The 21,833-nt window shown below is 39.5% G+C and overlaps 1 protein-coding gene across 1 annotated transcript; it reads right to left on the reverse strand.

Annotated features, from left to right (window-relative positions):
* Positions 1–570: 570 nt before the first annotated feature.
* Positions 571–21,219, reverse strand: LOC133526435 (inositol-3-phosphate synthase 1-A). The gene is made up of 22 exons (XM_061863065.1): positions 20,888–21,219; positions 20,339–20,511; positions 19,755–19,867; positions 16,919–17,076; positions 14,366–14,499; positions 10,505–10,625; positions 10,159–10,309; positions 9,386–9,586; positions 8,929–9,105; positions 6,953–7,137; positions 6,772–6,906; positions 6,591–6,725; positions 6,410–6,544; positions 6,229–6,363; positions 6,048–6,182; positions 5,867–6,001; positions 5,686–5,820; positions 5,505–5,639; positions 5,324–5,458; positions 5,143–5,277; positions 4,971–5,096; positions 571–3,894 (listed from the first exon to the last, which is right to left on the reverse strand). Exons 1-22 carry the CDS (start codon positions 21,005–21,007, stop codon positions 3,793–3,795), a joined length of 3,111 nt encoding a protein of 1,036 aa, XP_061719049.1. The 5' UTR covers positions 21,008–21,219; the 3' UTR covers positions 571–3,792.
* Positions 21,220–21,833: the final 614 nt, after the last annotated feature.

Consider the following 21,833-nt stretch of genomic DNA (forward strand, 5'->3'; position numbering starts at 1 on the left):
TTGGGTAGTCCTTGTACAGTCAGCGTCAAATACTTTGTAGCAACCAAAGTAGCCAAATAGTTCGGTACACCATATATTTAGTATGGTGTACCGAACTATTTGGCCACTTTGACTCCTACAAAGTATTTGACGCTGACTGTAGAATAGTGCGGCCTGGTAAAGGGTTAACTTATTCGAAATTATATTTACGAGTATGTTCAAGGCTTGGAGATTTAAACGAATTCAGAATGCGACAATATCATGCTACTTTTATTAAACGAAACCGTATTTTTTCAATCTGTCGAATCTCGTTGAAAGAAGTATTAAAATGGTCAGTTTAACTTGACGAGGGTGCCCAAACGCTTACGAAAATCGACGATCTCCATTTGTTCTCTGGGGGGAGCAGTCATTTTTTCTGCTGTATAGATCGTGTCATTCACGAAGACGCGTGCCATGACTCGTATTGCCATGTTATTAAAGGTTAGATTTGACAAATCTGCGCGTCATCGTGGGAATAAGGTATAAGCACAACCGAGGTTTGATCCCACAATTTTTGGCCACCACACACATCAAAATAAATAAAACACGATGTCCAATCACAAAATAAATTTATTTAATATGATAATAACACGTAGACATCGTAGGACAGGCCGATACATCTACACAATATAGGATAAGCTCTATTACCCTCTATAAATACATTTTAAGCCTAGCAATGGCTTTAATTCTCTTAAGACTTACGACAAAGTTTTGATCTTGACATCGAGATATTTTCCAATAAGATGGTACACGTATGGCAATGATAAACTTATACGTAAATGATACGTGCAATATTTAGAAGAGTTACATGAATCGTAGTGCACGAATATAACAAACAACATATTTAATATAAGAAATTGTTATTTACGATACAAGTGCGAAAAATAGGAAATTCGTAACGAGTGGTAAATTAAAACACGATCGAAGGAAGTGTTTTAAATCGACACGAGATGCGAATCACCTATTCGCACATGTATCGTACAACGTTTTACAGTACATATGACCTTTAAATTTTCGACATAGTTGCATAATGTGCTAATTTACGCACTAGTGCGGAAAAGTAGCACCATATGTACTGTAAAATACATTAACGTGATAATTACTACAAAAAGTAGGTCTAATTAGTGGTCCGTGTGTCGAGCTTTCTATAACTCACTCACAATAAGCAATTATCTAGTACCGGTAGTAGGACAAGCAATAAATATATTCTTCAGACACGCTACTAAATTAATGCACCTAAATATGTATTAACACGCATAAACTACGTATGATTAACATAACAGCCATGGACATCACAAATGTAGAAAATTAAAATATTTCTCACACAGCACAGCATGGCTTTTACAAAATTTCTTTAGAATAAATTATTAGCACAAGTCTCCTAGTTTTCTCTAAGAGTTTTACATACCTTACGTTATTCAGTAACTGAAGACAGGTAGGCAGCAATACGTGGAAGTGAGATGCAGATATCTCTACCGTATAGCTGCGTTCCTGTCGTCAGTTTCTGAATTAATTAAGCTATGTGAAAGCGCTTATAAACCAACTTGGTCTAATTTCTGAGGGTCTAAAATAATCTTCATATCACACTACCATAAAAACGAAAATAGTTATTTGATTTACAAGGGGGCAAAGTTGTTGTTTAACCTCTCGTGATATTGATACCTTAGCAAGCGAAATATTCCAAAATTGAACCACGATTGTAGCGAGTGGTTCTAGAAGTGGAATCTCGAGCTTTGCGAGGGTTCAAGGCACGAGGGTTAAACAAACTTTGCCTCCGAGTGAAACACAACAATTTCCACCACACAAAAATATCAAATTAAATCAAATCCAAATGAATGAAGATGAGATTCAAAATCATCATTTAAAAGTCAATTCTAACATAAGGAAACAACTCAAAATTTGCATCTGATTACTTTGTGGATAAAATGCAACTTTCTCATTAGTTTTTGAACGATCGGAGAGGGCTTTTACTAGTTGGTGTGGTGAAAACGATATTGTAATATGATGATAATACTGCAAATCGATAAAACTATTAAATACTGATCCTATGAGAATAATCATTCGACTTTCTACTAATAACTAAAAATCATTTTGGAACAGGAATACTTTGACTATAAATGCGAAAATACTGGTCTCTTGTATTTTTAAGTACTATAATAATAAATTATAATAACTAATAGAGAGATTTTGTTTCACTATATTCATAAAATTACTGCGATGGAAGCCTCACTTAAACAATCTTTGAAAACTCAAAAAGTACCTAATCACTATTGTGTAGGTACATAATAATATTATAATGGAATACTACTAAGATTAACTTGTGAAAATGTTTACATACATAGCCGTGACGGTCATACAGCTAAATATAAAAAGACGAAAGATTAATGTTTTTGATAGTTTTGAAGTGAATAACAGGGTCATTCTACTTTTTACTGCAGGTTTTTGTGTCCCCTGAAGAAAGTATTTGATGCTTATATTTGTAAATTGTGTATTTTTTTAATTGTATATAAATATAAAGTACAATTGAATGCCGCACTAACGATGCCTCGTAATCAAAGTAAAAAATATTTTATCTATTTTTATATATATTTTTATCAGTAACAAAGTTGTCATTATGAGTAAAAGAGCGGGGACGGTAACATAGTTGTATATTTGCATACTCCAGACTATAAATTCGGAAAATAAAAAAAGCCAAGAGTCAAATATTGAGGCCTGCTCTGTGCTCATCATTTCTAAGTAGCTAGTGTAAGTTAAAACGCACTACGAATATTAAAAGTTCAAGATTCTTTGAAATCGTAAAAACCTGCAGTAAAAAGTAGAATAACCCAACAATGTTCAGTTTGATTACTTACTATACTCGTCAAAATCGTAAATACCTATCTGTAATTTTGACACTTGATATTGATAAATTCATCAAAAGTTCCATATATTCTCTCAAGACACAACACAGACTCTTCACAAGACAATCAGATTTGGTCGTTGAAATTGATGAGATCCTTTATAATAAATTCAAACCAAAAGTAAAATAATAAATAAATATAACAGTTTCGAGAATTCACTACAATAACTAAGTACACCAATATAAAATAACCGCCTGACAACAAGTGTATAATTTAGACGAATAACCACAACCTTCAAATAAATAAATAAATATGACAAGAACAATTCTAATCACCATATAATTTAATTCGCCGCTAACAAGCTGTGGAGGTAAGTACCAACATTAAAAATAACTAGTGAGTTCTAGGACACCACGAGATTACCCTAGAGACTGTAGACATTCTACAAAACGTTATACTAAGAAAAAGAAGACTTAGAAAAAAACAGTGAAACCACATTAAATTTACTCCTATAATGACTATTTTCTGCAATATTGTAATGAAAATAGGTATAATATTGTTAAAAATCTGGCAGTTTGAATCTAGGTCTGTTAAGACAAATAGGTGAACTGACACAAAGCTGTATTTGTGCTCTACGGATTACAATTACTCCGATGAATTAAGTATTTTTAAGACTTAAACAATATTTCTTTCCTTCTTTCGACATGGAACGCCGTGCATCCGTCACGCTTTCACCTATTCAAACCCTACGAAATGGACGACTAAAAATGACATAATGTTAGAGCTCCTTCTAAAATTAATTATAAACAATTACGCTGTAGAAAAAGTTTTAAATAAATAATTTAATAGTCTTCGTCGTCCATAACTTTACCGGCGATAGAAATATTGTTTTGAGCCTGTTTGCTTACTGGGGTAAGAAGATGTTTTTTTGTATTTACTTATCCCCATTCGTGTGGGCGACTTTCTGTTTCTTCGAAGGCGGAGCTCCACCCGCGAACATGCGGCCGCTGCGGAGGTCCGACATCAGGAATGGGACCTGGAAGGACAATTTTATTTATAATTGTATTTTTTGTATTTAAAATAAGATTTGTAGTATCCACGTATCTGCTTGATAAAAAATGGTTTAGTATATGGGTTAAAATTATTTTCATTGTCTTTTTTTTCTTATCCCTAAAATGTAACGGAGTGGAGGTTTTTGTATGAGCTGAAGTTCAGTTTTAATTTTTCTCATGTATAATATAATCTACAGCTAGAAAGGCACGCACTCGATTTATTTCATTATTTGATAGGAGACACAAATACAAGCGTGACAGAGTGATCAGAAATAGCGAAAAGAATTTTAACCCGCACATTGGGTTAGGACATTGTTACTGGTGAAATCTCAATATAACTTGGGACTTCGGTGCCGTTTAGATAGAGCATTCTTTTGGTGGATGTCGCTACGAGACTCCCTAAAGCATGTATATAAACAGAATCAAAACATTGTTCTTTCTTGCATATTTGATACTTGATAGTCTTTTTTGGCATTTATATGGTAAAATCGTTTATTATTTTAAAATCTTCCCATTTACAATAGTGAGTTTTGATCAACGTCTGTCGTAAAAAGAGTCTTTTCACCCGTAAAATAAATCAGCCACTGAAAATGTGCAAACAAAGGCCAGATAATATCTAGTCAGGGTTTACATATGTTCGGTAGGTAAACGAATTGTCAACCGTCAACTTTTGACGACCAGACTTACCACGTAACGTATGAAATAAAGTGCATGGTAATTTTTGTGGCAAACTATTTAAATTGAATCTTATTACCGAGCATGACAGGTTCATAGACTCTGCCTAGACACGAGATTAGAAATAACGGGCAGTGGATTGGCATCAATTCTAGAACACTATAATTGGCGCAGCACCCAGTGACCAGTCGGGTAATAAGAGTGAACTACCGTACCCTTTATGCGTCAAACGGTCAGTATTGTTGCGAGTCCCGCTTCACAAGGCCGTGCAAGATCAAAAGAGAAAGCATGATTCCGACGATTTACGACCGGATTCGGCACCACCGGCGCCTTCAGCAGGTACGAGAGGGAGGACGGCACGTACAAGTACAGTCACGTTACATACCTTGTGCTCGAGCTGCAGCTGGTGCAGCGGCGGCAGGCCGAGCGCGGCGCGCATGATGTTCTCGAGAGCGGCGCGCTGCTTGAACAGCGCGTTCACCACGGGCGCGCCCGCCGGCACCACCGGCGCCTTCAGCAGGTACGAGAGGGAGGACGGCACGTACAAGTACAGTCACGTTACATACCTTGTGCTCGAGCTGCAGCTGGTGCAGCGGCGGCAGGCCGAGCGCGGCGCGCATGATGTTCTCGAGAGCGGCGCGCTGCTTGAACAGCGCGTTCACCACGGGCGCGCCCGCCGGCACCACCGGCGCCTTCAGCAGGTACGAGAGGGAGGACGGCACGTACAAGTACAGTCACGTTACATACCTTGTGCTCGAGCTGCAGCTGGTGCAGCGGCGGCAGGCCGAGCGCGGCGCGCATGATGTTCTCGAGAGCGGCGCGCTGCTTGAACAGCGCGTTCACCACGGGCGCGCCCGCCGGCACCACCGGCGCCTTCAGCAGGTACGAGAGGGAGGACGGCACGTACAAGTACAGTCACGTTACATACCTTGTGCTCGAGCTGCAGCTGGTGCAGCGGCGGCAGGCCGAGCGCGGCGCGCATGATGTTCTCGAGAGCGGCGCGCTGCTTGAACAGCGCGTTCACCACGGGCGCGCCCGCCGGCACCACCGGCGCCTTCAGCAGGTACGAGAGGGAGGACGGCACGTACAAGTACAGTCACGTTACATACCTTGTGCTCGAGCTGCAGCTGGTGCAGCGGCGGCAGGCCGAGCGCGGCGCGCATGATGTTCTCGAGAGCGGCGCGCTGCTTGAACAGCGCGTTCACCACGGGCGCGCCCGCCGGCACCACCGGCGCCTTCAGCAGGTACGAGAGGGAGGACGGCACGTACAAGTACAGTCACGTTACATACCTTGTGCTCGAGCTGCAGCTGGTGCAGCGGCGGCAGGCCGAGCGCGGCGCGCATGATGTTCTCGAGAGCGGCGCGCTGCTTGAACAGCGCGTTCACCACGGGCGCGCCCGCCGGCACCACCGGCGCCTTCAGCAGGTACGAGAGGGAGGACGGCACGTACAAGTACAGTCACGTTACATACCTTGTGCTCGAGCTGCAGCTGGTGCAGCGGCGGCAGGCCGAGCGCGGCGCGCATGATGTTCTCGAGAGCGGCGCGCTGCTTGAACAGCGCGTTCACCACGGGCGCGCCCGCCGGCACCACCGGCGCCTTCAGCAGGTACGAGAGGGAGGACGGCACGTACAAGTACAGTCACGTTACATACCTTGTGCTCGAGCTGCAGCTGGTGCAGCGGCGGCAGGCCGAGCGCGGCGCGCATGATGTTCTCGAGAGCGGCGCGCTGCTTGAACAGCGCGTTCACCACGGGCGCGCCCGCCGGCACCACCGGCGCCTTCAGCAGGTACGAGAGGGAGGACGGCACGTACAAGTACAGTCACGTTACATACCTTGTGCTCGAGCTGCAGCTGGTGCAGCGGCGGCAGGCCGAGCGCGGCGCGCATGATGTTCTCGAGAGCGGCGCGCTGCTTGAACAGCGCGTTCACCACGGGCGCGCCCGCCGGCACCACCGGCGCCTTCAGCAGGTACGAGAGGGAGGACGGCACGTACAAGTACAGTCACGTTACATACCTTGTGCTCGAGCTGCAGCTGGTGCAGCGGCGGCAGGCCGAGCGCGGCGCGCATGATGTTCTCGAGAGCGGCGCGCTGCTTGAACAGCGCGTTCACCACGGGCGCGCCCGCCGGCACCACCGGCGCCTTCAGCAGGTACGAGAGGGAGGACGGCACGTACAAGTACAGTCACGTTACATACCTTGTGCTCGAGCTGCAGCTGGTGCAGCGGCGGCAGGCCGAGCGCGGCGCGCATGATGTTCTCGAGAGCGGCGCGCTGCTTGAACAGCGCGTTCACCACGGGCGCGCCCGCCGGCACCACCGGCGCCTTCAGCAGGTACGAGAGGGAGGACGGCACGTACAAGTACAGTCACGTTACATACCTTGTGCTCGAGCTGCAGCTGGTGCAGCGGCGGCAGGCCGAGCGCGGCGCGCATGATGTTCTCGAGAGCGGCGCGCTGCTTGAACAGCGCGTTCACCACGGGCGCGCCCGCCGGCACCACCGGCGCCTTCAGCAGGTACGAGAGGGAGGACAGCACGCAGTGGAGCCCGCTCCACTCTGGGTATACAACAACGTGAGACCATCATTACCGGTTCCGTTGTAATGTAACACTACATCACTAGATCACTGACACACACAGACAAGGGAAATATAGAGAATTACCACCCGAGTGCGGAGTGAACGAGCGACTGAAGCAACAATGTTCGATGATGTTAAGCTTATGATTTCTTTCTATTCAGACGGAAATGTATATAGGCTAAGCAACAAGAATGTATACAACGTGTCCCAAAACTCAACGATAAGCCGGCACCAGAGGATGGAGCTGCTTATGATTAGTCGAGAAAAAATAAGGAAAAAAATATATCTCAATTATTTTAGAAATTACAGAAAAAAAATGAAATTCATTGAAAATCGACATCCCTAATGGTATTTTTAACGACCATGTCTACAAATATTCAAATATTACTGTTTTTTATTTTGTTTTTGGAAACTTCAGTAGCCCTGCTATCTAACACAGTTCTTAAAAATACCAAAATACATGTAGTTTTTACACAAAAAATAATCAAAATTCATTTTGTCCCTACAATTTTGAAAGATTGTTTCTTACAGTCCACTTTCAATCATCATGGTGTAAAAAAATAGTATCGACACCACTATGGCAATTATTTTCAAAAGTTGACGCAACTAACCAAGATTCCAAAATGGTATAATACTTTGGGAAACCTAGTCACAACAAAAAACAACGAATTTTTAAACAAGAACCGACATTTTTAAATGTTGATATTAATCACTTTTGAAAAGGGTTGTTGTTGCAAGTTTTAAAATTTCAATGGAAAATGTGGGTAGTTAATACAATTTTCAAGTCAGTACACTCTGATCCTTTGTTCGCTGTGCACCGTTCCGTATTAATTGATGTGGCTCTCATACTAACAACTCTTGGCTTTGCTTTTTGGACTGGTGATCTGCAAACTGTACTGACCTGAACATTTACTGTAGTATTAATAATGTAGTAAATGAATTTAAAAAAAAGGAAAAAAAATTGTACCATTTCTTTGCATTTATTCAACATTTTTCAACAACAAAAATCCTTTTTTGGGTACAGTAAAAGTGATTACCGCCAACATTAAATAATGTCGATTCTTGTTTAAAAATTCGTGGTTTTTTTTTGTGACTAGGTTTCCTAAAGTATTATACCATTTTGGAATCTTGGTTAGTTGCGTCAACTTTTGAAAATAATTGCCATAGTGCTGTCGATACTATTTTTTTACACCATGATGATTGAAAGTGGACTGTAAGAAAAAATCTTTCAAAATTGTAGGGACAAAATGAATTTTGATTATTTTTTGTGTAAAAACTACATGTATTATGGTATTTTTAAGAACTGTGTTAGATAGCAGGGCTACTTAAGTTTCCAAAAACAAAAAAAAAAACAGTAATATTTGAATATTTGTGACATGGTCGTTAAAAATACCATTAGGGATGTCGATTTTCGATGAATTTCATTTTTTTTCTGTAATTTCTAAAATAATTGAGATATATTTTTTTCCTTATTTTTTCTCGACTAATCATAAGCAGCTCCATCCTCTGGTGCCGGCTTATCGTTGAGTTTTGGGACACGTTGTAGAGGGAAATGCTTGGAACACAATTTGACTCCGTAACTTTGTTTGGACTAGTTAGGAAGGGAACCTATCAAAAGCCCTGGAGACACAGTTCCGAAGTAAAAATAAAATATAAAAAGATACTTTTTTTTAAAACTGCTCTTCACGCTTAACCATCTATGTTGCCTCTTTTATATTGTTTCTGATACAGATTATACGTAAGTTTATAAAACTTAAATGTATGACTCACCATCAGTGCCCTGCCTGCGCAGCGACAGCCTGGAGAACAGCTCGGCCAACAGCGCCAAGTCCAGGATGAGCGGCACGGCCAGCAGCGAGTCCTCGCACGTGTTGTGCACCACGATGGTGTTGGTGCCATGGAGGAGGATCTCGGAGGTGTATTCGTCCATTGCGCGCTTAGAATCGCCTGTCAGAAAATAATGGTGATGTAAAATGAAAACATCTCAATGTGTATAGAAAAAGGATACATGTATGTATATTTTAGTTTCACGTCTTCAAACAGTAAGGTGTACCCATTTGCATAACTATATCCCTATTTTCAATCAATTCCTTATTAATTTGATCATCATATAAATCAGCCCATTCGAAAAATATTCCATTCACAAACTTTTTATAAAAATCAGACAAAGTTTTTAGACGGGACATTTTAGTATTAGATATGTAGTGATCATAGATTGTCCACTCACCGACATACGGCACATATTTGATGACCACCACATGGTCGGGCTTCTCCCCTGGCTTGTACATCATACTGTTGCTCTCCACCATATCATCAACCACGTTGGACTTGGAGATCTCTTTGGAGCGGAACTGCTTGGCCGCGGAGAGGTTCTTGCCGTCGTTGTTGCCGAGGTGGTTGTAGCTTACAATAGATACCGGTTTCAGACCTGAAAGTCAATTTTTACCTGTGAATAACGTTGGAGTGTTTTGTTTTGTGTGCGGAAAGAGAAGAGTCGTGGAATGTTTCCGAACAGACTCCATCGAGTTTTGTACCAAAAAATTTATGTTACTTAGCAAACGACCAAACAAGCCTCCTTATGGAGCGGTCAATCTGTCATGGTGACATGATGAAATCAAAGAAACCACTTATTCATTATCGAACTTTGAAAACCCTGAATAAGTCGTTTTCTTAAGAACTCCGTGTCATAGTGCAAAAACAGTCGTTGCACTTTTATAGAAATTAGGTAAGCACTCTGAATATTTTAATAAGAGGAAGTCAACGAGAAGGTACGTTACTGACCGGCGGACACCAAAAAGTCGACGAACACAGACTTGAGCTTGGTCTTTTCGGACTTGAAGTCGTCTCCGGCCACGAACACTACGTTTTTCTACAAACAGGTGTGATTACTAACCAGTGGACAACAAGAAGTCGACCAGCACGGACTTGAGTTTGGTCTGTCTGGACTTGAATTCGTCACAATCACGAACACTCCGTTTTTCTACAAGCATGGTTACTGACCTGCGGACACCAAAAAGTCGACCAGCACGGACTTGAGCTTGGTCTGTCCAGATTTGAAGTCATCGCCGGCCACAAAAACTCCGTTTTTCTCCGCGCGTTCCACGACACCTTCAACTAATGTGTTTTGAGGAGAACCGTTGATGTAGCAACACTGAAAATAAAAGGCAAATAATCAAATTTCAAATTGTTTAGTATGGGCCAAAATCCGAAGCATTTAAAGCATTTACCTATAATATTAAGACAGCGTCATATATTTTTAACTATCTCGATTATGTTTAAAACGCATGCCTAAAATAACCTTTGTAGTCATATCTTTATTTATTACGAAGAGTAAATAAATCCTTACCCCTTCGTCGATGGCAGCGAGCGCAAAAATAGTGGATGGCGAGATCTCAGGCTCGTTGTTCCGCAGGGCTTTCTCGATGTTGTCCGACGTGTCGTGCACTCCCGGCTTCAGCTCACAGAACCTGGGAAATCATGAAAAGTAAGAAAACTCAAGCACATCCTTAGAATCAAAGTTAAAATACATCCTATAGTTTTGCCTACTTTTCTTAAAAATAAACCAAACTAAACTATGAAAACTCGATATATAATGAAAGTTTAAACGTGAGCCGAATCAATGTTCGTACCGGTAATTTCGTCAACGTTAACAAATATTATGAAAGCTTAAGGGGTATCTGAAGGATCTTCAGAATTTGAATTCTCAGGGCGATTCAAATCCCAATACCATCCTATAAGATCGTGTCATCCACGATGACGCACAGATTTGTGAAATCTAACCTTTAATAACGTGACATTACGAGTCAAGGCACGCGTCTTCTTGAATGGCACGATCTATATCTATGATTGTGGACAGAATTGACTGTCCGTACATTATGCACCGTTGTGGACCTCACAAGCCCAGCAACAGTAAATCGTTGTAAAACTGTTGTATGGATCTTGTCCGAAATAAATGTTTTTTTTTTTAAGTGTTCTCCTTCTTCTTCTTCAATCGGTCCCTCAATGCTGAGGATCGTGACATCGTGTCCTTCTGTTGAAGACCAGATTCCTCCATAGGCTTCTATTCCTCGCCAAGCGCATGGCCTCGTGGTTTTGATTGCATATAAGTGCAGTGATTTGAGTATATCATCTAGTAGGATTTGAGCAGAAATTAACGTTTCTCTCGCTCTAACAATTACGTTGTCCCTGTCTAAACAAAGAAACCGTAAGCTTATTATTAGTTCCTCATTAATTCCATTATCCATTTAAACCACTAGCCGAGCTACAATTTTCGAAGCAGCGTTCATTAAATTGGCTGTGCTAGCGAATGCGGCCAATTATCTTAATGATATGTTATTGAGCGGGCTTCAACGGCGGAGTCTGCCTTTAGCGGTGCATGTCTTGATGCATGCGGTTTAAATCAAACTTATGCTTCCAATTTTTTCCGGCATAGGTATATGAAAATCATGACCAATAGCTGTGGTTCCCGCCTGGCGTCTTTGGGACACATTCGTCATTTAAAAGTTGACTTATCCAAACCTAACCTCACTTTTATGAGACGAGGAAATACGAGTATTCGCACAAAGTTTTGATTTTGCCGGTTCAAAGATTCATAAAAAAGATAATTAGTCTCAGAAAAATCATGTATCAAGTTTGACAGCTGAAGTGGATGGTACTGTATGCCTGGTGGCGTTTAGTTTACCTACCGCATAATTTACGGAGCCGTATAGCGCCATGATAAAATACTTAGTTAACGTTTTTATGAAAATGTTCATAAAAACGTTAACATTAGTAATTCTGCCAGATAATCTACCACCGTTTGCGCTAACATGATGCATTACCTGATAAGCTATAACATTCTCTCATAATTCTCTTACTAACCAACGCAAAATTAGCTCATGATTTTCAAAAATATACTAAATCACATGTACATAAAGTCGATTTCCGTCAAACAGCAATTGTTATCAAGATCTAAGAAGTTTATCGGTTCGCTTCATCATGCATGGTGAACACGTTTTTTTTTACAATACGCTATACTTTGCTTAAAATGTCGTATTTTAATAATAAATTGTTGTCACTTAAGCTGTTATTTTACCCAGACCATTTACGCATCACGTCTAACCTTACTAAACTTCACTGTAAAATATACCTTATTCAAATGTAGTAGAGTTTACTATTTAAGTTGACGCGTTATGTATTCCGGTTTTTTTCTTCAAAGGTTAACGTCCGAATAGGTTATTATTACTTTTCGCACGTGCAACATGTCATTGATACCTACTGAATTACGGTCAAAGCAGTTTTTTGACATTGCATTACTTTTAACAGATTGGAATAAAAAAAATCGGACAATGTTAATGGCCTCGGTAGCCCCATTTGGCCTTTTTGATAATTTTATCTCAATCGAAATATTTTCAGATTAACTCAAATCTCTAACCAGGTAAAAGCAGATGCCTGATGAATCTTTTTATTAGAAAAATGTGTGTATAACGAATTATAATTCTTCATACACACAGTTCTTAAGAATAGCTCTGATGTGTAATAGTAATTGAGCTTATGAAAAAAACCTAATTTTAAAACTTATTCATATTAAGATTGAACAATAATAATTGTACATCACATCCTGTGTGCCAAATGCAAAGAGATAGTAAGATATTATAATCGTTTAGTATTATTTATTTCTAGGTAACATTTTGACTTATTTTCAAACTAACAATGATTTGCATAATAGAACGTCATTTTCCGCGTAATGCATGCATTTAGTACCCAGTAACGCAAACACAGTTCATTGCAAGGCAAGTTCTGAGTATCTAGACCGACATCCGACATGCACACGTCATTCCTTTGCGTTCAGTTCTAAAACATCTTAAGTATGTATAGTAATGCGAATAATAAATGTCTTTATGTTATGCAGTGTTGTGAGTATGGCGTGATGAGAGAAGTAGATACTACGTCATAGGTGCTACGTATAAGTACGCTTATTCGGCAGACTGGCTTCTTTGCCAAATATGATAATGTCTCTATGGGAATATTCTTTATAGTGATTATTCTTCTCGCGTTGGTGTTAAGTCATTCAGTATGATGCTGATGATGATGAAGCCAAAAGCTTTCAAAATAAGCTGTTTAAATCATATTCATAATTATTAGCTGGACACTGGCCTCCACTTTGTATAAGGTTTAGGCTAATGAACCCACGTTAAACCAATGCGGATAAAGGAATTATTTTTGCTCAAGATCTGCTTCCTCGCGTTGTCCCGGCATTTTGCCACGGCTCATGGGAGCCTGGAGTCCGCTTGACAACGAATCCCCAGAAATGGCGTAGGCACTAGTTTTTACGAAAGCGACTGCTGCCGTCTGACCTTCCAACCCAGAGGGCTAGGCCTTATTGGGCTTTGTCCGATTTCCTCACGATGTTTTCCTTCACCGAAAAGCGATTGGTAAATATCAAATATTTCGTACATAACTTTTTTAGCCAGCACTTTTTCATTCAATCATTTTTGCTCAGGATATTTTATCGAAAAGCAGTGTTTGCAAATAAGTTTCGTAAATCTATTGAATAAGCCGGGATTTTAATCCACGACCACCTGTCTACTAGCCACTCACGTAATCGCTCAGCTATCTACTCGGCTACTTATATTTGCAGCAACCAGAAAGCTGCCTTTCCACTAAAGCGGAGATGAGATTTTAATGGAGATGTGCAGGAATCACCCCATAGCATTAGGGCTCATCCATATATTACATCACACCAAATTTCGACTTTTTGGAACCCCCAACCTTGTCACGCTTTTCCTATCTCTTTAGCACGTGCTGGTCACATTTGACACGAACCTCTCCCCCACCCCCGCCGTCACAGCAATAGCTGTGACGTAATATATGGATGACCCTCTTTTCCCCTGCGCTGGATTACAACTAGGGTTTGCAGACGGATCTGAAATGTATGATACTCGTATTTACATACGGATTTGATTTGGCGCGGATTTGGAGATACTGCTCGTATTTCCTCCCCCTTCCCTCGCTTCATCTCGCCTACAAGATTTCTTGAGATTTTCTCCTGGAACTTGACTCACCTCTCAGTATTGGCGGTCCACAGCAAGATGACCTTGTCCAGCTTCTGGCGATCCTTGAAGCCCTTAATGTCGGCACGTATTGGGAGGTACTGCTCGTATTTCCTCTCCCTCCCCTCGCTTCTATAAGGTAAGTACTTAAGATTGTCTCTTGGAACTTGACTCACCTCTCGGTATTGGCGGTCCACAGCACGATGACTTTATCCAGCTTCTGGCGATCCTTGAAGTCCTTGATGTCAGCGCGGATTTGAAGATACTGCTCGTATTTCGTGCCGCGGATGAGGTGGGTCGCGCGGTCCGCCTGAGTAAAGAAAACTTTAATAGTAGGATCTCCTATGAAGTGTTTAACGAAGCTTAGACTTAAACTCAAATTCAGATAACAATGTGCGATTTGATTTACATAATGATGATGATATGATGTGAGATTAGATATTTTATAAACACACTGGACAACCTTCTGACCTGACCACCGACAGGGCACTCTAGGCTGGACCAAAAATGGGCTAAAACCTCTTAATAACATTTGTGCGGTTTTCAAAATAATCGAACTTTTCTTGCTTTTTTAATAGCACCTTGCTTCACTTTAATGACCATATAGCTAGAGCGTAGCCATATCTTTATTTATCAAGAAGATGTAACTACCCTTACCATACCCTTATACCAGTTTAGAGTCAGTATTATTAGATAAATTATTTTCGGTACAGTTAAATAACAACTTTTTGACATTTTTATTCGTAATCGGTTCTGTATAATAACATTTTTAACATTGCTTTCCCGATTGAATTCCCGATTTTGTTGAAAACAAAATTTACAAACACGTGACGTCATACCATGGGGGAGGTTTTTGGCATATGTGACGAAGTGTAACAAGGAAAGGGGAGGGGTCATAAAATCTTGAAATTTGTGTGACGTAATTTATAGATGACCCCTATATACAATAAAAAAAATTGCAACTGGGAAATCTCAACTGTCATTTGACCTGTACACATATCATCAATACAGCAGGAAACCAACGAGAAATCGCAATCACCTCAGTAACCAGACGCCGAAACCCGACACCTGTTTTATAAACTGACAACTACGGAAGATTCGAGATCGCATTCATCGCAAGTGTTGAATGTAGCTGAATTTGTAAACTTTAGTAACCGCGTCTTTCGCGTCACGTGGTGGCAGCGTGTAAATAGTGCTTACTTTTAAGGTTACACTGCAATGAGAGTCATGAGATCAGTAAACCAGTGATTACTTTAAAATGTAGCATCCTAGGGAGTCTGGTCGGGAGTATGGTCGTATCTGTCTACATGACAGCGTGACAATAACATCCATATTAAAGGTTTGCCGGCCCACAGTCGGCCAAAACTGACCGCTAAATTCGGCTTACGCCGCCTGGGACATGGACATGTCCCGTTTTGACCCCAGAGTAAATACGCTCCTACCTAAAACCGGTCGTAGTTTTCTAAAAACTCTTGTAGAGAAGCCTTGATAACGAAGCGCGCCCGCTTATTTCAGTTTAAAATATCTAGGACAGGTACAAAAATTATGTTCTCGAGGGTCCGATGTCATTATATTTTTTTACTGTAAAAGTACAAATGCGACACATTCTAGGGTTTCTTTTTTTTCTACGTACTAAACAACAACGTCAGCAACTACGTAAATTAGGGTACCTACTGATAATAGGATTAAGTATTACGCTCTAATCCAGTTAAAAGAAGAGTTTGTTTAACTGAATATTAGGCATTAGACATAACATAACATAACATAACTATCGGTTTTAACGTGCGACAGCAATTCCACAATAGAACAATGGTTAATAAAATTAACGATTTTAAATATCGTCGCCACTGCAATTTTATAACAAACCACAGAATGCCTCGCACAGACCATGTTTACGAAGAGACCAGAGAGATTACATATTTTTCTTACTAAAACAGCTCGTGTGTGTCGTTAATATTAACATAATTTACTTAAGTACATTTCGTAAATGTGAACGCGATTGTCTTTGAGTCGCGATTTACTCATGAGCGGTCCGAAACCCATACCTATTGAATATGAGATCGTCAATGCTGGTTGCTGTTCACTTCGAGTAGTCTTACGGACTCCATTTAAAAGAGCAATTAAAACTTAAAAACGACTCTTTTTCATTGCTCTTGTGTGTGATTGCTTGCCCCGTAGGTTCGGGTTGTTCTCTCACTCTCACTGAGCATAAACGTGAGCGTATGCGTGCCTCGGATTACGGATAGGTATCATGTTTTTTTTTTACATGATATTGTTCATTAAAATAAATTTTCATATTTTTAGCTTTTGTGCATAATTTGTTACAAAAATGTTTAAGATTTAAGATGCATTTTAGACATATGTTCGTGATTTTTTTCTATCAAACGAAAGTCAAAAAATCAGGATTCCAATCGATGAAGTTACTACAAAAAGGTCTCAAGATTAATAATAACGATTTTTCAAAAACTCTGCTCTCTGCATCTACGGCACATTAAGTGTCTGATTCCGCAGCCTAAGCGTGTGTGTGTGTTTTTTATACCACGTCAGTGGCAAACAAGCATACGGCCCTCCAGATGGTAAGCAGTCACCGTAGCCTATAGACGCCTGCAACAACAGAGATATTACATGCGCGTTGCCAACCCTGTAAAAACTGTACACTCCTTTTTTGAAGAACGCCATATCCCCTTGGGAAAACCTTTGAGTGTGTGTGTCACCCGTCGTGGACGTACCTGGTTAGCCGCAATAAAGTCCGGGTCGTAGATCGCAGGACGCGGCTTCATGGCGGCCATTTCCTTCCTCAGCTTCTGCTGCAGGTCGTAGTCTATGACCTTGGCCCGCACCATGGACTCGGCCAGGTTTAGGGGACTGATGTCCCAGCCGTCGATCGCTAAAACAATACAAAGAGATTAACATTCGTACGAACATTCGTTAATCGTGCGAAGCTCTTCCTCGTCTCATCTCGCGGTTCTCCGATTGGATTAGAGCGTTGCCGAGACTCTCAGCGAGAGGCTCTCGTCGTGTGTGTATAGCTGGCATTATGTTTATGGTAGGTTAAGTGTGTTTTTAATATTATGTTTTATATTCCCTATTGCAGCAATAAATACATTTTCTTTCTTTCAAATAAAACTAGACGATCTCATCGCGTTTTGATTAAAGGCACAATAAAATTTTTAGACAATAACAGCAATATTACTTCATGTATAAGTCATTATGCCAATTTATGTCAGTACTGTAACGGTCCTTTGGTTTGACCCACTCTTTCGAACCGTTGTGTTTAGTATCCTATGATGACCTGTTTACCTGTGTAATAAGGTTCAATTTCGATAAGCAAAAAAAGTTACAGTACTATCCATGTTTTATGTATTTAAGTCCGCGCTAAGGTTTTCACGAATATGAGGAACTGTAAGACATCCATTTAGAATGCAGATTTAAATATGTACCTAAAAAATAATATACATATACGGTGTTTTATTTTTTTAATTCCGTTAACTTGATATGGCTAAGCACCTACATTTATTGAAACTGAATGACATATGTAGTTAATTTTGAAATTTCTTTTTTTTTTCGTAAAAAGTAATTAGCGTTATAGCGTTGTTCTGACATGGGCATGCTACTTAATTGAATCAAGCAATTGAAAACTTTGACATATCAATATCATTTCGAGCATCGATCGTCCGAGATAGAATTTGCGTTTAGTAGCAAATGCATAAACTCATACCAAACACTAATCAATATATAAACAAGCCCTAAGGCAAGTGTACACGTTCATAGGGGCCTTATTAAATAATCAATAAAATGTATTATTTTTGATTATCTCCGAAATGGAGTTAGCAGAATACTGGTGTCTTTGAGAAAGTAACGTAATTAAAGCTCAGGAATGCACCCTTAAAATTAAAGTAGTTTAAAAAAAACACCGTGTAATGGTGTAACCTTCAACGCAAGGGTCATTGACTGCACGCGCCCGTGAAATAACTCCAGGGTTAGGGCTCCCCAGCAAGCTCGGTTCTCCTTACAAACGTAGTTTACGCTCTCATTTTGAAACGACTAGCTAGATTGCTCTGAATGTTTGTACTCACAGTACTCAAAGACCATAATTAAAAAATACAGCGAATTTAAGGTTTTCATACAAAAGTACAAAACTTGTTTTTGCTCTATTTCGTTTGTTTTACAACAGTATATTCCTGATCATATTTAAACACTAAAATGTCCTATAAACCTTTTCGGAATAAGCCTAATTTCAGAGTTAAAGCCACTTACAAAAAAAAACATCATTTTATTGATACAAGTGCAAAACGCCTTTTCCAAACCTAGTCCAAATATCCTCATTGATAGATGTCAAAAAGGGACAAGTAACACTGCAAAAAATAGGTTTTACAAAAAAAAGTTCAAATTCTTTTTGAGTTACAGTTTTACAAATATCATTTACATTTTATATACAAATACATACAAAAAATAAAATTAACAAAAGAACGTATTTTTTGTGAAATTTACCAACTCTTATAAAAAAAAATGCTTCTTGTGGCCTCAGAAATGCATGGTTAAAATCTCTCGCATTGCTCACGGGCACCGTGTATAGACTAATTACAGGACGAGATATACCTCATATCATTATATGTGCAAAGTTTCATTACCATCCAACACATAGTTTTAAAATGAGAATGATACTCCGGTTGTATGGGAAGGTGACATTCTGAAATTCGGCCGAGCTTGCCGGGGACTCTTAAGGGCTGGAAGGTTAGATCTTGGAATTACGAAGATGATGATAATGACACTGATGGCGTATATCGTAAGTTGGCCTATTTTTTTTAAAGAATTTATACATTGTAGGTACATTAAGTACCTACCTAATAAACTATAGGGATAGGTATAAGCATATACTAGTCATTCATCAAAGGGAAACCGCTAACAGGAAGTAACTAACAAGTATTCTAAAAATTAACTGAGGTATGGATTAATTTGGTATTTCCAAGAACTAGTCTAGATACCTATACACACAAACATACAATTTTAGTGTTAAAGAAAATATTAGTGTTTTTAAAGATGGACGTAAAATTATTTCATTGTGTTAAACAAAACTTCGTTATAAAAGACAAAACTTTTTTGAACAAGACAACTCCCAACTCTCCAAACACCTTCTACATAATCCATCTCACTACAATCTACAAAATTATACACTATAAAATCAAAAACAGGTAAAAAAAATCAAATTCTTTTTGAGTTACAGTTTTACAAATATCATTTACATACAAATAAAAAATAAAATAATAGGCTGTGTTTGCACCAGAGATGTGTATTTGTAGTGAAATCTGTGTTTTTAAGACCTAATAAAATCATGGCATGCTGAACAAGGAAAACAAATGAAGTTATTCTATTAGTTCTTAACAAACACATCCCTCTCTAAGCATCCTTGCACATCTCTTGCCTAAATGCAGCATTAAGGTTTGAATTTATGTTGCAATAGAATAGATGCTACACCCCACTAGGAGATCTTGGATATAGATATACTTACACAATCTTGGATATAAATAAATTGATTATCGCTAGGAAGTGTTTCCAAGAACTCACCCAAGTCATCAGGGTGCACCATGGGTAACAAGTGTGACATGGGCACATATACATCATGACCCTTCTCATCCATGCCCAGTCTGACTGTGGACGCCTGAGTGATGGATCCCAACCTTAAAGAAATCAGTAAAAATAAATCAGTGTGTTCTCATAGTACACAAAGACAAATAGTTCTTACAGAATTGTTTTCACATTCATGTCCTCTTTTTAGGGTTCCGTAGCCAAATGGCAAAAAACGGAACCCTTATAGATTCGCCATGTCCGTCTGTCTGTCCGATTATGTCACAGCCACTTTTTTTTGGTCTTTGTAGGTTTTCATCCTTTTCAAGGTATTTTTAGATATTTGATAGGTAACCCTGGCAATTAAAAGAAATGACATCTAAATTAGTTTTTACAATAAGGATTTATACCGGACCATAGATGGCATGACAAAATGAAAATTTAAATGAAAGTAAATATTTTTTTATATTAAAAACCAGCCTTCATTTAGCATATTCTCATCTTGATTTTATTAGTATTGTGTGTCAGCAATTATCATTTATAAACATTTCTGTGTTTCATTAGACATCCCTATAAACCCTTACCAATTAGACTGCATAGTTCCATTCTTCGTGTTCCAAGACAGCTGATGTCTATTGGCCAACACGGCTGCGGTGAATGTGGATCCGTTGTTGCCACCCCATCCCACCAGCATGATACCCAGTTTGCCCACCTTCCGGCCCGTGCGGAGACATAGTGATGTTTTAAATGGTTTTGCCTGTTAAAATACAGAAAAATGTATAAAACAGAAGTATACCAACTTACTACACATTACAACATATTCTGAAGGTTTATTCTATATATTTTAATCAGTCAAACGATGTGGGTACCTGATTATTTGTTGGCTGAGAAATATAAATAAATGGATAGAAATTTTCAAAATACTGTTCACTGGAACTAAATTATGCATGTAATTGACTTCATACTACAGGTACTATAACTACATAATATGCGTTGTGCATATCACCGGCCATAAATACAGACTAAACACGCATTCCACGGCCAAGGGCATACATCTATTAACATCGCACTAGGAAAATATCCCGATCAATACACCCACCGGCTGAACCGGCGAAACCAGGAAGAACACTTACCACCAAATCGTCGCCGTTCTTCGTCACCAGAGTTTCTTCATAGTCATAATCGGCGAAAATATAATCATCCGTATATTTTACATTCGGACTGGAAACCAGCAAATTTGAAGATCTTTCCATAACGACTAGAAAATCGCTTACTACTACTATTTCAACAAATAATAATTAAGTATTTATTTAGTATATCTTCAAGTCCAAGTCCAAGATTTCTGTATTACACGTTAATACAAGTGGTTTTCCAATTCGTATGCACAAATTTATTTGAAATCGTGTTTAAAACAGGTAATCACTGAGCTAACCGTCCACCTTCGTCGATGAATGAATTGAAACTAACCACAGACAAGCAAGACAAGCGAAGCGAAATATGACAATTGACAACCTGTCATATGAGGCAAGTGAACGAATGGCAGGTACCTTGTCTATGGTAATAATCGATAGATTTTTTTTACGATTTTTGAATACCGATACCGATAGACATTTAACTATTTTTAAAATTTTATTATGTGAACCCTTAATATAATTTAGCGCCAAAACTCGTTAATTCGCTAAAACTATACTTACTTAAATTGCATGTAGAATTTCGTCATAAACATATTATTGATCAGGGACAAGTCCAATGGTTTTATAAATGATTATTTTCATTTTTTTACTCACTTCAAATAAAACAAAAAATATAAAAGACGCAAGACTTCCTTATAAAGAAAGACTACTCTCGAACGAAGGAATTACAAAAAGTTTATGTTGTATACATTGTAGTTAGTACAAGTAAAATGCCCTATTCGTGTAATTACCATTACTTGTATGTGTGTAGTTTACTTCGTTGTGTGCTTCCTTTTTCTTTATGTCGATGTGTGAGGTATCTTAACTTAATACATTGTATCGTTACGTAGGTACCTAGTATTAATTAATATAGAACCCGCTAGTTTTTGATGTTAAGTTCGTTAGA

Source organism: Cydia pomonella, chromosome 16 (genome assembly GCF_033807575.1).
Source record: "Cydia pomonella isolate Wapato2018A chromosome 16, ilCydPomo1, whole genome shotgun sequence".
In the NCBI taxonomy this organism is placed as follows: Eukaryota; Metazoa; Arthropoda; class Insecta; order Lepidoptera; family Tortricidae; genus Cydia; species Cydia pomonella.

Excerpts from the sequence above, each read along its gene's own strand:
- LOC133526435 (XM_061863065.1), bottom strand. The coding sequence starts at position 21,007 with ATGGAAAGATCTTCAAATTTGCTGGTTTCCAGTCCGAATGTAAAATAT. Across the intron at positions 5,278-5,323 it reads TCGAGCACAAGGTATGTAAC|GCGCCGGTGGTGCCGGCGGG; the intron begins GTGACTGTACTT and ends TACCTGCTGAAG. Across the intron at positions 3,895-4,970 it reads AGCTGCAGCTCGAGCACAAG|GTCCCATTCCTGATGTCGGA; the intron begins GTATGTAACGTG and ends TTGTCCTTCCAG.